Source organism: Pan paniscus, chromosome 18 (assembly GCF_029289425.2).
Source record: "Pan paniscus chromosome 18, NHGRI_mPanPan1-v2.0_pri, whole genome shotgun sequence".
NCBI lineage: Eukaryota > Metazoa > Chordata > Mammalia > Primates > Hominidae > Pan > Pan paniscus.
In genome coordinates this window covers 29,179,528-29,192,632 of record NC_073267.2, presented here as the reverse complement: position 1 = coordinate 29,192,632, position 13,105 = coordinate 29,179,528, and the positions used below count along the sequence as shown (strand labels likewise).

Here is a 13,105-nt window from a genome sequence, read left to right as displayed (position 1 = left end):
CACTCCCATCCTCCCCCTGTGGAGCACCCAGTTTCTGGTATTTCCCCCTCTATGGCCGTATGTGCTTGTTGTTCAGCTCCTACTTACAAATGAGAACATGTGATACTTGATTTTTTGTTTCTGAGTTATTTCACTTAAGAGCTGGCCTCCAGCTCTATCCATGTTGCTACGAAAGACAGGATTTCATTCTCTCTCTCTCTCTCTCTTTTTTTTTTTTGAGATGGAGTCTCACTCTGTCACCCAGGCTGTGGTGCAGTGGTGCAATCTCGGCTCACTGCCAGCTCCACCTCCTGGGTTAACACCATTCTCCTGCCTCAGCCTCCCGAGTAGTTGGAACTACAGGTGCCCGCCACCACGCCTGGCTAATTTTTTATATTTTTAGGAGAGATGGGGTTTCAGCGTGTTAGCCAGGATGGTCTCGATCTCCTGACCTCGTGATCCACCCGCCTCGGCCTCCCAGAGTGCTGGGATTACAGGCGTGAGCCACCGAGCCCAGCCTTTTTTTTTTTTTGAGATGGAGTTTTGCTCTTGCTGCTCAGGCTGGAGTGCTGTGGTGCAATCTTGGCTCACTGCAATCTCTGCCTCTCGAGTTCAAACAATTCTCCTGCCTCAGCCTCCCAAGTAGCTGGAATTACAGGCACCTGCTACCACACCAAGCTAATTTATGTATTTTTAGTAGAGACAGGTTTTCACCATGTTGGCCAGACTGGTCTTGAACTCCTGACCTCAGGTGATCCACCCGCCTCAGCCTCCCAAAGTGCTGAGATCACAGGCACGGCCACTGCACCCGGCAGATTTCATTGTTTTTTAATGGCTGCATAGTTTTAAATCTAATTATCTGTTGATGAGAGCCCAACCTTTGGAGTGAAGCTGGCTAGATTCAAGTCTCAGCAGTGAGGCCTTGAAACAATGACTTAATTTATCTGGACCTCGGTTTCCTCACCTGTAAAATGGGGATAATAATGGCACCTAACTTGTATTTTTGAGGATTAAATGAGTCCATGGACAGGAAGCACATTGAATGGTTCCTGGCACACAGCAGGAGTGGGAGGCATGTCTGGTCTTGTCATCTCTTCATATGTGTGCCTGTGAGCACCCCTGGGGAGGGCCGCATCTCACTCACGTCTGTAAACCCAGCAGCCAGTGTGGAGGGTGACACACAATACATGCCCAACACATGTCTAATAAAGGACTGAGGAATCAGGGGCCCTGGGGAGAGGTGGCAGGTGCAGTGGACTTTGTCTTATCCCAAGGGCGAGAAAGAGACAAAGAGAATGTTATGGCTCAGAAACGTGGAATCCCTGAGGATGACCCCAGTGGAGAGATAGATGGCCCCCATTCAATCTCCTAAAACAGCCTGCCTGAGGTAGACCAGAAGACACAAACTTCCCTCCATACGGGTCCGTCCCACTCAAGCCTGCCCTTCCTCCTGAGCCCTCCACCGTTCACTCATTCTGCAGACACGTGCTTTCAACGCTGTGCCTGGGACTATGCTGATGCAGGGATGCAACTGTGAGGGAAAGCAGAGCTGGCCTTTGTCCTCCTGTGACACATGCCTCAAAGGCAAGATGAGGAGAAAACCAGTAAACAGATATTCCCATATATGATGACACCTCTGAAGCCCTCTCATGGTAGAGATTTGTGGACCTAGAAGAGCAATGAGAGTGTCACTAGCTGACAGGTTTCCAAAGCCCGATTTCTTAGCGCCATCCCTGATTCATTTTCCACCACTCTTCAAGCTTCCTTTCTTTCTGGAGGGCAGAGGTCAAGGTTGGGCAGCCAGACAGTTGGCTTTGGGCGGACCTGTGAGTCCTATAGAGAGAGGCTTTCAGCACCTCGGACAGCGGCTGGGTGATTGGCCGGAAGGAACTTCCCTGTAAAGGGATCCAGCTGATCTGTGCTAAGCTGGGCTACTGTAGGGTCAGGAGCACCAATACCTGCCACCTGTTACCCTCACTCTGCCAGCTGCAGAGAGACCTTGAGCAAGTCAGTTTCCCTCTAAGTGCCTCAGTTTCCCGATCTGTACATTTGTGGTGGCATTGACGTTCCTGGTCTTGAAGGGCCCTCCCAACCCAATGAATCCATTTTGGAACAGTAGATGTGATTTAATTCAATTCAGCAATTATGTCTGATTCCCGGATCTTGGTGGCTTAGAGAGGGTTCAAGACTGATTCTTCACTGAGGGAGGCAGGAGATAGGACTGAGGGAGGCAGGAGATAGGGCTGGAGGAGATCTGATGTTAAATATGTTCATGTTTTGATATCTGGATTTAAAAGGGAAGAGAAATCACACCTTTGGGGAACCTCCTGTGGTCAAATACTCTGCTAACCTTGGGAGGTTCCCAGAAAATGGAAACCACAGTACCTGCTACCACCCTCTGAGTAGGGCCTTGACAAATCTTTTCCCACCCATGGGCCTTGGTTTCCCCATTTGTGAAGAGAGGCTTTCAAACCCAACCCGCTTCTAGTGCTTCCAGAACTGTGTTCTTTCCACGTCTGTCTGTGTCTGAGATTGGACAGTGAAGGGCTTCTCTGCAGGGTGCCGGCTGGGCCTGCCAACTCCTTTGTAGCTTTCATCCATTTGCAGGCTCAGAGAGGTGAAGTTGCTTGTCAGAAGCCACATGGCTTAAAAAAAATTCACACAATTTGCAAGCAGTGGAGGCTGGGTTTGAACCTTTGGCTGTTAGACCGAAGTACGGTCTCCCCAGCCCCCTGCCATCACCTGAGCCTTCACCCAAAAGAGGAGAGTTTGAGCAAAAACCCTTTTCATACTGTACAGAAGCTCAGAGCAGGTAGAGCAGGTGCATCCCAAGCGCAGGAATCACTCTCTCCCCTTCCTCCATGGTTTCTTCATTTGTTTAAAAAGAAAAAAAAAAGAGTCAGTTTGGGACTTGCTCTGTGCTGGGCCAGGGGCTGGGGAATCAGGGCTCCAAGACGAAGCAGACCCTGGCCCTGCTCATAAAGCTGTCTCCCATCCCCAGGTTCGTTGGGGAGACCCATGCTGACCTGGCTATTACAACACAAAGTGATGAGTTCGGGGAGAGAGTTATGCAGGCTGCTGAAGGGCACAGGGAAAGGAGCAAAGCCTCCATTTTCCAAATGCTGCCTGCTCTAGGAAGCATTCTACAGGGCCATGGAATGCTTCCCAGAGCAGGCAGCATTTGAAAAAATCAGGGAGTCAACAGCTGGAGAAGAGCAGGGAAGGGCACTCCCACCTAGGGGATCAGCCTATGCAAAGCCATGGAACAGAATCATGGAACGAAGACACAGGCTGGGATCTGCCTCTCGTGGGCTGAGTGCAGCCTGAGAAATGCTCTTTGGCCCACAGATTGTTGAAAATACATTTGAAACCTTAATTGTCATCATTTAAAAGCCAGGAGGTTTTGTTTCGAGATCCAGATTTTCAGTTTCTTTGAAAGTTTTGGGCCGGGCGCGGTGGCTCAAGCCTGTAATCCCAGCACTTTGGGAGGCTGAGGCGGGTGGATCACGAGGTCAGGAGATCGAGACCATCCTGGCTAACACGGTGAAACCCTGTCTCTACTAAAAGTACAAAAAAATTAGCTGGGCATGGTAGCAGGTGCCTGTAGTCCTAGCTACTTAGGAGGCTGAGGCAGGAGAATGGCGTGAACCCAGGAAGCGGAGCTGGCAGTGAGCCGAGATCGCGCCACTGCACTCCAGCCTGGGCAACAGAGCGAGACTCCGTTTCAAAAAAAAGAAAGTTTTGAAGATCCAGCTGGGCATGGTGACTCACACCTGTAATTCCAGGGCTTTGGGAGGCTGAGGCAGGAAGATAACCTGAGGTCAGGAGTTCAAGACCAGGCTGTGGAACATAGCGAGACCCCATCTCTACAAAAAATAAATAAATAATTAGCCAGGGATGGTGAGGTGCACCTGCAGTCACAGCTACTCAGAAGACTGAGGCAAGAGGATTGTTTAAACCTAGGAGCTCGAGGCTGCAGTGAGCCATGATGGCGCCACTGCGCTCCATCTTGGGTGACAGAGTGAGACCCCATCTCAAACAAACAAACAAACAAACAAAAAAACAGTTTAGGAAGATCTGAGCCCACATTCTCCTTGGTAACAATTGGCACTGTCTCTGACTCACCTCATCCATTTACATTGCCTGCTTGGGCCCACAAGACATTTTGAGTTGAGATTCCCAATCTACAGCACAAGGCCTGGGAGAGAAGAGAAGTGGGTGGGGGTCCCTGGTGGGCTGCTGGAGTGTTCCCCTCTTTACACACACACCTTAAATGGCTCTGAGCCCCAAGTGCCTCCTGGGTAGCCAGAGAAAGGGAGGAGGGCCCCAGTCCTCAGCATCTTGCCCTCTGCATCCAGGGGACAGACAGCCTGATTTTAACTCAGGGAAGGACAGGGATTGTGGCCTTTCCTTTTCCTTAAAAAATACACTATCACTTTCTTTCTGTTCTGATGATCTCTCCATGGCTCTGCTTTTCAGCCACTGTACAAGCAGCTAAAATTATGCCTAAATGCTTATTTAGAAAAACAATCATACCTTTCCATGCACCAAATATTTGCTTCTAGATTTAAAAAAAAAAAAAAAACCCAAACACCTCTATCTTGGCAGCCAACACTTCCAAAGTATGCAATGGTTTCCAAGACTGAGGCCAAAACAAATGTGTTTTTCTGAAGCCAAATGATTCCAAAATGTTTGCAAAATGTTTGCAAAATGTTTCCCACCCCTTAATAAATATAGTAAAACTTGCAAAACACTAACATTAAGGAATATTAAAAGCAGAAAGAAAAAAGTGAAAGCCAAAAAAATTACCCCCCACCCCAGCTATGGACACAACCATCTTCCTCTTTGACTCTTGTCTTGCAGCCTTGTTATTAGAAAGACTCTCCTGATAATGAGAGCTGCTTTGAGGATGGAGAAGGAACAAGGAGCTCTCCATCCTTAGAGGCATGCAAGTAGGAGCTTGGCTTCACTAGGAATTCCCACCTCAATGGGCTTTCTGCCAAGAGCCTGTCTGACCCTAAAGTATGACAAGTATGTCTGAGAATCAGAGTAGGAAAATGAAATTATACGGATCACATTTTTTTTAATGCTGAAATTTGGAATCAGGAGGAAAGTAATTCAATCCAGCTCTATCATAGCTGTGACTTCTAAAGCATCTACTAATCCTTACAGAGCCTTGGCTCCCTCATCTGTAAAATGGGCAGAACTACCTCTGGAGCTGCACATGCTCAGGAACTGTTTGTTTTCTTCCTTCCCCCCTTCACTCCCAGCCCCACTCCACCACACCAACCCTCTCCCTTAGTTTTGCACCTTCCAGCTCCACCTCCACTGGTCCACAGGGGTGCATACATTCTGGGCTCAGTCATTGCTCCCCTGGGCTTGGGGTCTAACGGGGGTGATGCTGGCAGAGTGTGCGCTGAGGGTGGGTGCTCTGGGATGAGGGAGATCCCTGAGTGCCAGGGGGAGGATGTCAGAGGGGGCTTCCTGGAGAGCTGAAACTCCAGCTGGGTCTTGATTTGATTCGGCGGGAGGTACAAGGACATTTTAGGCCACAGCATGAGATGGGAATGATTCTGGTGCGCTAGAAAGACTTTGAAGAGACACTTGAGGGGTGACAAGGGAGTGATCTTCCAAAAATTGCCAAAAACACGAAGGAGTGAGAGTGGCAGAGGGGAAGAGCCTTTCCAGCCCTTCCCCTTGTCCAGTCCACTAAGCGTGGTAGACAGTGGCAGGTGCCCCCTGCCTCGGTGCCCAGAGAGTTTCTCAGAGTCAGCTTAGGGCACACCCATGTCCACACACACAGTTTCTGGGGTCCAGCAAGGACTTGGGGACCTAGGAGACATCTGCTCTTGTTCCCTTTCTAATATGCCTACACAACAGCTCCTGAACACATATAAGGCAAATGGTGTGCTCAAGGAGGCCTGCTTGGGGGCAGATGGCAAGGTGGGGAGACAGCTGCAGGATGACAGGATGGTGGTGGATGATGGCTGCACAAGTAGGTGGATTTGCTGAGGGGTGGGTGGTGGAAGGGAAGGATGGAGGGAAAATGGGTGGGCAGATGGCAGGAGTGGGGGCATGGCTTTATGTGAGGTGAGTGAACGTGACTGCAGGGGGTGCTGTCGTGGCTGTCAGGTGGGCATGGGGTGGATAAGGGGATGTTTTGGGTGTAGGTGGATGTGTACATGTAAAGGTGTGTTATTGGGTGGTAGGAGGATGGTTGGGTTACTGGGTGGTAGGAGGATGGCTGGGGGAGTGGTGCACCTGTTGGCAGGTGTGAGGTGCATGAGCGGGTTCTGGGCTGTGGGTTGGAGAGGGTGTGAGCAGAGTCGTGGATACATTGGTGGCTTGATAAGTGGATGGCAGCAAATATTGGCAGATACGTGACTAGGTCACAGGTGTGTTGGTGAACTGGTGGGTGACTGGGTGGCTGACAGGGGAGGGATGGGTGGAGAGCTGGTGGTGTTGGGCATGGATCGGTAGACAGAAGGCATGATGGGCAGAAGGCCTAGTAAATGAGGGTGAGTGATGGATGTGTGGGTGGGGGGCGGTGGGTAGACAGGATGTGGGTGGAGGAAGGTGGCTTTCAGCACTGACCGCCTTGTCTCCTGGCAGGACACCAGCCACACATGGCGGATTCCTGGCCCCGGAGCTCCGCACAGGAAGCACCAGAGCTGAACCGACAGTGCTGGGTCTTGGGGCACTGGGTGTGACCAAGACCTCAACCTGGCCCGCGGACCTCAGGCCATCGCTGGCACCAGCCCCTGCTGCAAGACCACCAGAGTGGTGCCCCCAGAACCCTGGCCTGTGTGCCGTGAACTCAGTCAGCCTGCGTGGGAGATGCCAGGCCTGTCCTGCCCATCGCTGCCTGGGTCCCAGGGCCTTGGAAATGGGGCCAGGGCAGGCCCAAGGGAATGCACAGGGCTGCACAGAGTGACTTTGGGACAGCAGCCCCGGACTCTTGCCATCATCACATGAGACCTGCTGGGCACAGCTGCGATGCCAGGAGACACATGGCCACTGGCCACTGAATGGCTGGCACCCACAAGCCAGTCAGGTGCCCAGAGGGGCAGAGCCCTTTGGGGGGCAGAGAGTGGCTTCCTGAAGGAGGGGGCAGTGGTGCAGGCACTGCAGGGGTGTCACACAGCAGGCACACAGCAGGGGCTCAATAAATGCTTGTTGAACTTGTTTTCTTGCGGTGTATGGAGGCCAGTTGCTCTGTGGGCTGTGGCTGCCCTGTCATTGCCCCACCCCATTACTCCTCAAGGAGGCTGAAGGTGACAGCAGAGACTGTGCAGAGGCCAGGGCCAGACACTGCAGGGTGGCAGGGAGGGAGCACAGAGCCCAGACTGGACACAGGCTGGCAGGGCTGCCTTGGATTCCAGAGAGTGGGCAAGGCAGGGGCCAGGCAAGCAAGAGATGTGGGGCGAGCAAGAAGTGGGCCCCCAAACCCAAGCCCTAAGCAGGGAGGGTGAAGAAGCCACATTTCTCTTCAGAGCTCAGCAACATCACACCACCCTGACCCTGAGGAGGCTTTACCCTGTGCCTAGCACCACCTTTACAGAAAATCCCAGGGCTTAGATGCCTGGAGAAACAGATTCCTATTATAAAGAGGAGGAAAATTAGGGTCACAGAGATGAATGAAGTAACTTGCCTGTGATTACAGAGCTAGCAAATGGCAGAGATGGGGTTTGAATCAGGACTCCTGACTCCAAGTTCAGTCATTTCCCAAGAGGCCTTATTCCTTCCCAGAAGAATTTCTAGAGCTTTTCCCCACGTAGAATACATTCTTCTCCTTTATCCTTCCATCCTTCCATCCATCATCCATCACTCATCCAGCCATTATCCATCATCCATCCATCCATTCATCATTTGTCCCTCCATCTATCATTCGTCCATCTATTATCCACCCATTCATCATCTATTATCCATCCATCATTCATCATCCATCCATCATTCATAATTCATCTTTCCACTCATCCATCCATCATTCATTCATCCATCTTTCCATCCATCCATCATCTATCCATTCATCCATCCATTTGCCATCCATCCACTCATTCATCAGCTATCCATCATCTATCCATCCATCCATCCATCCAGCATCTATCACTCATCCAGCTATTGTCCATTATCCATTCATCCATTTTTCATTCATCCCTCCATCATCATTAATCCATTATCCACCCACTCATCATCTATTATCCATCTATCGTCCATCAACCATGCATCCTTCATCATTCATCCATCCATCCTTCATCCATCCATCCACCCATGCATCCATCATCTGTCCATCCATTATCTATCCATTCATCCATCCATTCATCATCCACCCACCTATTCATCAGCTATCTATCCATCATCCATCCATCCATCATCCATCCATCCATCCATCCATCATCTATCCATTCATTGTCTATGCTTTCATCCATCCATTCATCATCCATCCACCTATTCGTTAGCTATTTATCCATTATCCATTCCTCCATCTATCCATCATCCATTCATCCCTTATCCATTCAACCATTATGCATTTCCTCATTTATCCATTATTTATCCTTCCATCCATCATCCATCATCTTTCCATCCACTATCTATCCATTCATCCATCTATCCATCATCCATCCATCCTTTATCCATCATTCATCAGCCATCATCCCTCCATCTATCCATTATCCATCATCCACTCATCCATTCATCCCTCCATCTGCCCATTATCCATCAACCCTCCATCCATCCGTTATCCGTCATCCACACATCCATTCATCCCTCCATCTGCCCATTATCCATCAACCATCCATCCATCCATTATCCATTTCTGCATTATCCATTTATTCTTTATCCATTCATTCATCTATTCATCATCTATCCATCCATTATCCATACACCTATCATCCATCCATTCCTTCATCTATCCATCATCCATCAATTATCCATCCATTCATCCATCCATCTATCCATCTTCTATTGATTGCTTGTCATCCTTCCTTGTATCAGACTTCCATCCATCCTCCTTCCATGCGTCACACATCCTCATTACTCAACCATCCAGCTGTGCATCCATCTATTCACTGATAGAGTTCACTGTGCCCCTACTATGTGCCAAGCACTGTGGTAGGCACTTGAGGTGGGATGCTGGAGCATCCAGAGAGGGCATCTATTGTCATGAGCCTGGGTTCAGATTCCACCTTCTCCACTTGTGACCTTGGGCGAGTTACTTGACCTTTCTGTGCCTGTTTCCTCATCCATTAAATCCGGATAATCATTATACCTACCTCTTCAAGCTGTTGTGCAAATTAAATGAGCTAACATATTTGAAGTGTCTAGAACAGAGCCTGGCACAAGTAAACACTTTGTGGGTGTTTACTAACAGGACAACAAGGGGAAATCGGGGCTGTGGGAGCTGTAGTCTAGGGAGGCTCCTTTGAGAAAATGATGTCTAAACCAAGACATGAAGATTGTCTGGGCATCAGCCAGGCAAGAGTATAGCAGGGAAAGAAAGTACATTAGAGGACTTTAAAATAGTCCCAATGGCAGGTGTGGAGAGCAGGGAGGTCAGGAGGCAGTTGTGGGAAATTAGGCGTCAGAGGGCAGTGGAGCCAGGCCAGGAGGAGCTGGAAACCTTCTTAGGGAGCTTAGAGTTTACCCTGGGGCAATGAGGAGTGGGCAGTGAGATGCTTTTAGCAGACTGGGATGCGCCTGGGTGTACATTTGAGGGAGATCACCGTAGCTATGGGCACAGAATAGTTTTGGGAGATGCTTCTCCCTTCCTCATCCCTCTTACACTCAAGAAAGAGAAGAAAGTGGTCTGGCTTAGGAAAGTTGCCCTGGGGAGGGGACCATGCGGGCAGATTCAGGAACCAATTAGGAGGGAATAGACTGCGTGGGAGAAGAGGAAAGTTGGTGACGACTCTCAGGTTACAGGGTCAGCTTGGGGGATAGGGAAGACGGAGACGTCATGGTTCAGATGTCTTGAGTCTCAGGGGCTCAGGGGACAGCCAGCTGGAGGTTTGTGCTCATTCATTCACGCATTGATTCATCAAGCGAACAATTTGTTAATTCACTTTCCATTCATTCAGTAAATATTAATGACCTACTAGGTGGGGCTTAAGGCGGGGCTGGAAATGGGCCTGGGAGAGCAATTATGGTCCAGCTCTACTGAGGCCTTGAATGTCAGAACAAGGAATTTGGGCTTTGGCCTCATGCAAGAGAGGGCGGCTGCCATATATGGGCCTGGGCAGGGACAGATCTGACAGGGATCTAGCCCTGGCCACCAGGCATCTAGGAGCTCTTGTTCTCACCCGGGGTCCTTCTGAAGTTGGCGAGTGGACCGCAGGAGGTCCAGGAGATGATTGTAGTTGACACATGGGCAAAATTTTAATCTATTTTAATAGTTGTGTTTATGTAAATGTGTATTAGAAAAAAATGTACAGTGGGCACATCAGTGCTATGACTTCACAGACGTTACTGCTTAGGATGAAACCAAAATAGGCATTTAAGTAAAAGAAAAAAAGAGTTGGCTTAAAGAAAAATATTAAATAAACAATCGTGCAAGTGGTATGTGGTTATGATATGCGGACAGCTTGAGCGACAGCCATTGTCACGGGGCAAGGGAGAGAGGTCAGAGGCTCCCAGGGCCACTGAGCTTCAAGTCCTCTGGTCTCCTTCTGGGCACCTCCTGGGCAGGGGCTGAGAACCAGCTGTCTGTCAGTTTCATGGAGCCTGCAGCAAGAAAGCTGCTGGTTAGATAAGAGGCAGGCTGGGTGAGTAATTCCAGTGGGTTTACTATGAGTTCGTATGAGAGTTGTCTTTATGCAGGGAGCGAATGCCAGTGTCTGCCTGAATCTGGAAGGTGGGAGTCACCATCTGGTTTGAAGGCAGGGGGTGCCTGGTTGAGCACCCAGAGGCCTGGATGGGAAAGAAAAGGCCCCTCCACCCACCTCCGCAGACAGCTTTCCCAGCTACCCCTCCCCTGCGCTGCCCTGAGCAGACAGGCTCCAACCATGAAGAGAATGGCTGTGTGTGTGTCTTTGGTCTTGACACCCATATATATCGACGTGACCCACAGCCCAAAGCGCTTACACGACCTCGTTCTGCCCTGGGCACCTGCGTCCCGTGTCTCTGTATCCACACGCCTTGGGCTCGTGTGTACATGCCAACCTTACCGTGGCCCAGTCACACATACCCATGATCATCAGAGGCTGACTTTGGCTCGAAGTGCTGACCCTACCCCCCTGGCCCCCCACAACACGTTGATATTGCTCAAGTGTGAGTCAGCACCTTATATGTACCTAGGAGCTAACTGCATATTCACTGCTCATCCACACTGTGTGTTCTGTTGACCTTGTGCACACACGCTCATGCGTGCTTCTGCTGGCTCTGGACGAAATACCACACATGTGCTAATGCTGAACAAACATGCTCATGATACACACGTGGCCCTGGGCACACACCTGTGTCTGCACATGCTCTGTGCTTCTCTTGTTGCTTGTTGGCCCACGTCACCCCCTCTCCCCAGGTGCAGAGGACCCATGAAGCCACAGTCCCTTCTCTGGCCAAGGGCTGATGGGCAGGCCCAGGCCTCCGTGAGTAACTGGGCTGCCTTCCCTCCTTGGCTGGTGGCTGTGATGGGCACGCATCCCCGCCACCCCCGCCAAAGCCAGCCGTCCTGGCCACACACTCGTCTCCCTCGGGTAATGGAAATGTCAGCTTGATTCATGGAGATTCATCTGCGGCAGCCAGGCCTGAAGACGAGGCACGCTGCGGGAGGATCATCCCCTGGGAAGAGCTGCTGCAGCAAGGGTGTCAAGCCCCTGCCTGGGAGGATGTGAGGATGGAAGAAAGCCCCTGAGGCTGTGCAGTTAGGCCTGGGTTCAAATCCCGAGGCCACTGCAGACCTGCTATGTGCCTCATTGATCCAAAAAATAGTTATGGAGGGACTGCTGTGTACAGGAACAGAGCTGTGCCCTGGAGTGGCCATGGCGAACAAGAAAGACAGACACTATCTTCTCCCTTGTGGAGATTAGATTATTAATAATCCTAAATAAGCTGGGTGTGGTGGCTCACGCCTGTAATCCCAGCACTTTGGGAGGCCAAGGCAGGCAGATCACTTCAGGTCAAGGGTTCGAGACCAGCCTGGCCAACATGGTGAAACCCTGTCTCTACTAAAAATGCAAAAATGAGCCGGGTGTGGTGGCGCACACCTATCATCCCAGCTACTCGGGAGGCTGAGGCAGGAGAATCGCTTGAACCCAGGAGGCAGAGGTTGCAGTGAGCCAAGAGATCAAGCCACTGCACTCCAGCCTGGACGACAGAGCAAGACTCCATCTCTCTCTCTCTCTCTCTTTCTTTCTCTCTCTCTCTCTCTCTCACACACACACACACACTCCTAAATAATAAAATAATCACTTTGTATAGTGAGAGGTGTTATGTAGGTGAACCAAGGAAAGATGTGATTTAGACCAGAGGATGAGGGAGGGCCTCTCGGAAGGACCATTGCAGCACAGAATGAAGGGAGAGAAAGGAGGCAGGAGGCACAGGGTAGGTGGGAGGAACCGTGGGTGCAAAGGCCCTGGGGTTGGAGGAGCACCGTGAGCGCCATGTGGCCATGTGCAGCACTGCATGACAGGACAGAGTGCTTGGAGCTCGGGGCGAGGACATGGGGTCTGCTGGGGTCAGAGACTGTGGGGCTTTGGGGGTTGTGGCAAGGAGTTTGGCTGTCATCTTCATCTTGAAGGCCACAGGAGACACTGATTTAAAAGGCAGGGTTTTAAAAGGCAGACATGATGGGCTCTGCATTTTGGGAGGTTTCTTCTGGCTGTGTGTGGGGCAGGCCTGAGAAATGGGCGGCAGGGCAGAGGCAGGGTGACCAGAGGGGGCTGCAGCAGGGTCCTGCTGGGAGATGGCGGTGGCTTGGGGTGCGCTGGCCCCGGGAATGGAGGGAAGTGGGCGTCTGATCAGTGGCACCCATGGGGCTTGGAGATGAGTGACAGAGCTGGGCCAGGCTCCTGTCTGGGGCTTTGATGCTGTGCAGGCTGGGATGCTGCCGGCCAGATGAGGCCTTGGTGGAAATCAGGAAAAGCTGCTCTCTGAGTGGATGAATTAGAAAAGGGCCCCCTCCCTGCCCCCA

At 50.9% G+C, this 13,105-nt stretch overlaps 1 protein-coding gene across 4 annotated transcripts in view; it reads left to right on the top strand.

Moving 5' to 3' along the window:
• GSG1L (GSG1 like) overlaps positions 1–10,536 on the top strand; it is a 278,788-nt gene extending 268,252 nt beyond the window's left edge. For all 4 annotated transcript variants that reach the window (XM_034951145.4, XM_034951144.4, XM_034951146.3 and 1 more), the window contains one exon: positions 6,592–10,536. In XM_034951145.4, coding sequence (XP_034807036.1) covers positions 6,592–6,689 — 98 coding nt within the window. In that variant the 3' untranslated portion in view covers positions 6,690–10,536. The remainder of the gene's footprint in view (positions 1–6,591) is intronic.
• The last annotated feature ends 2,569 nt before the right edge of the window (positions 10,537–13,105 follow it).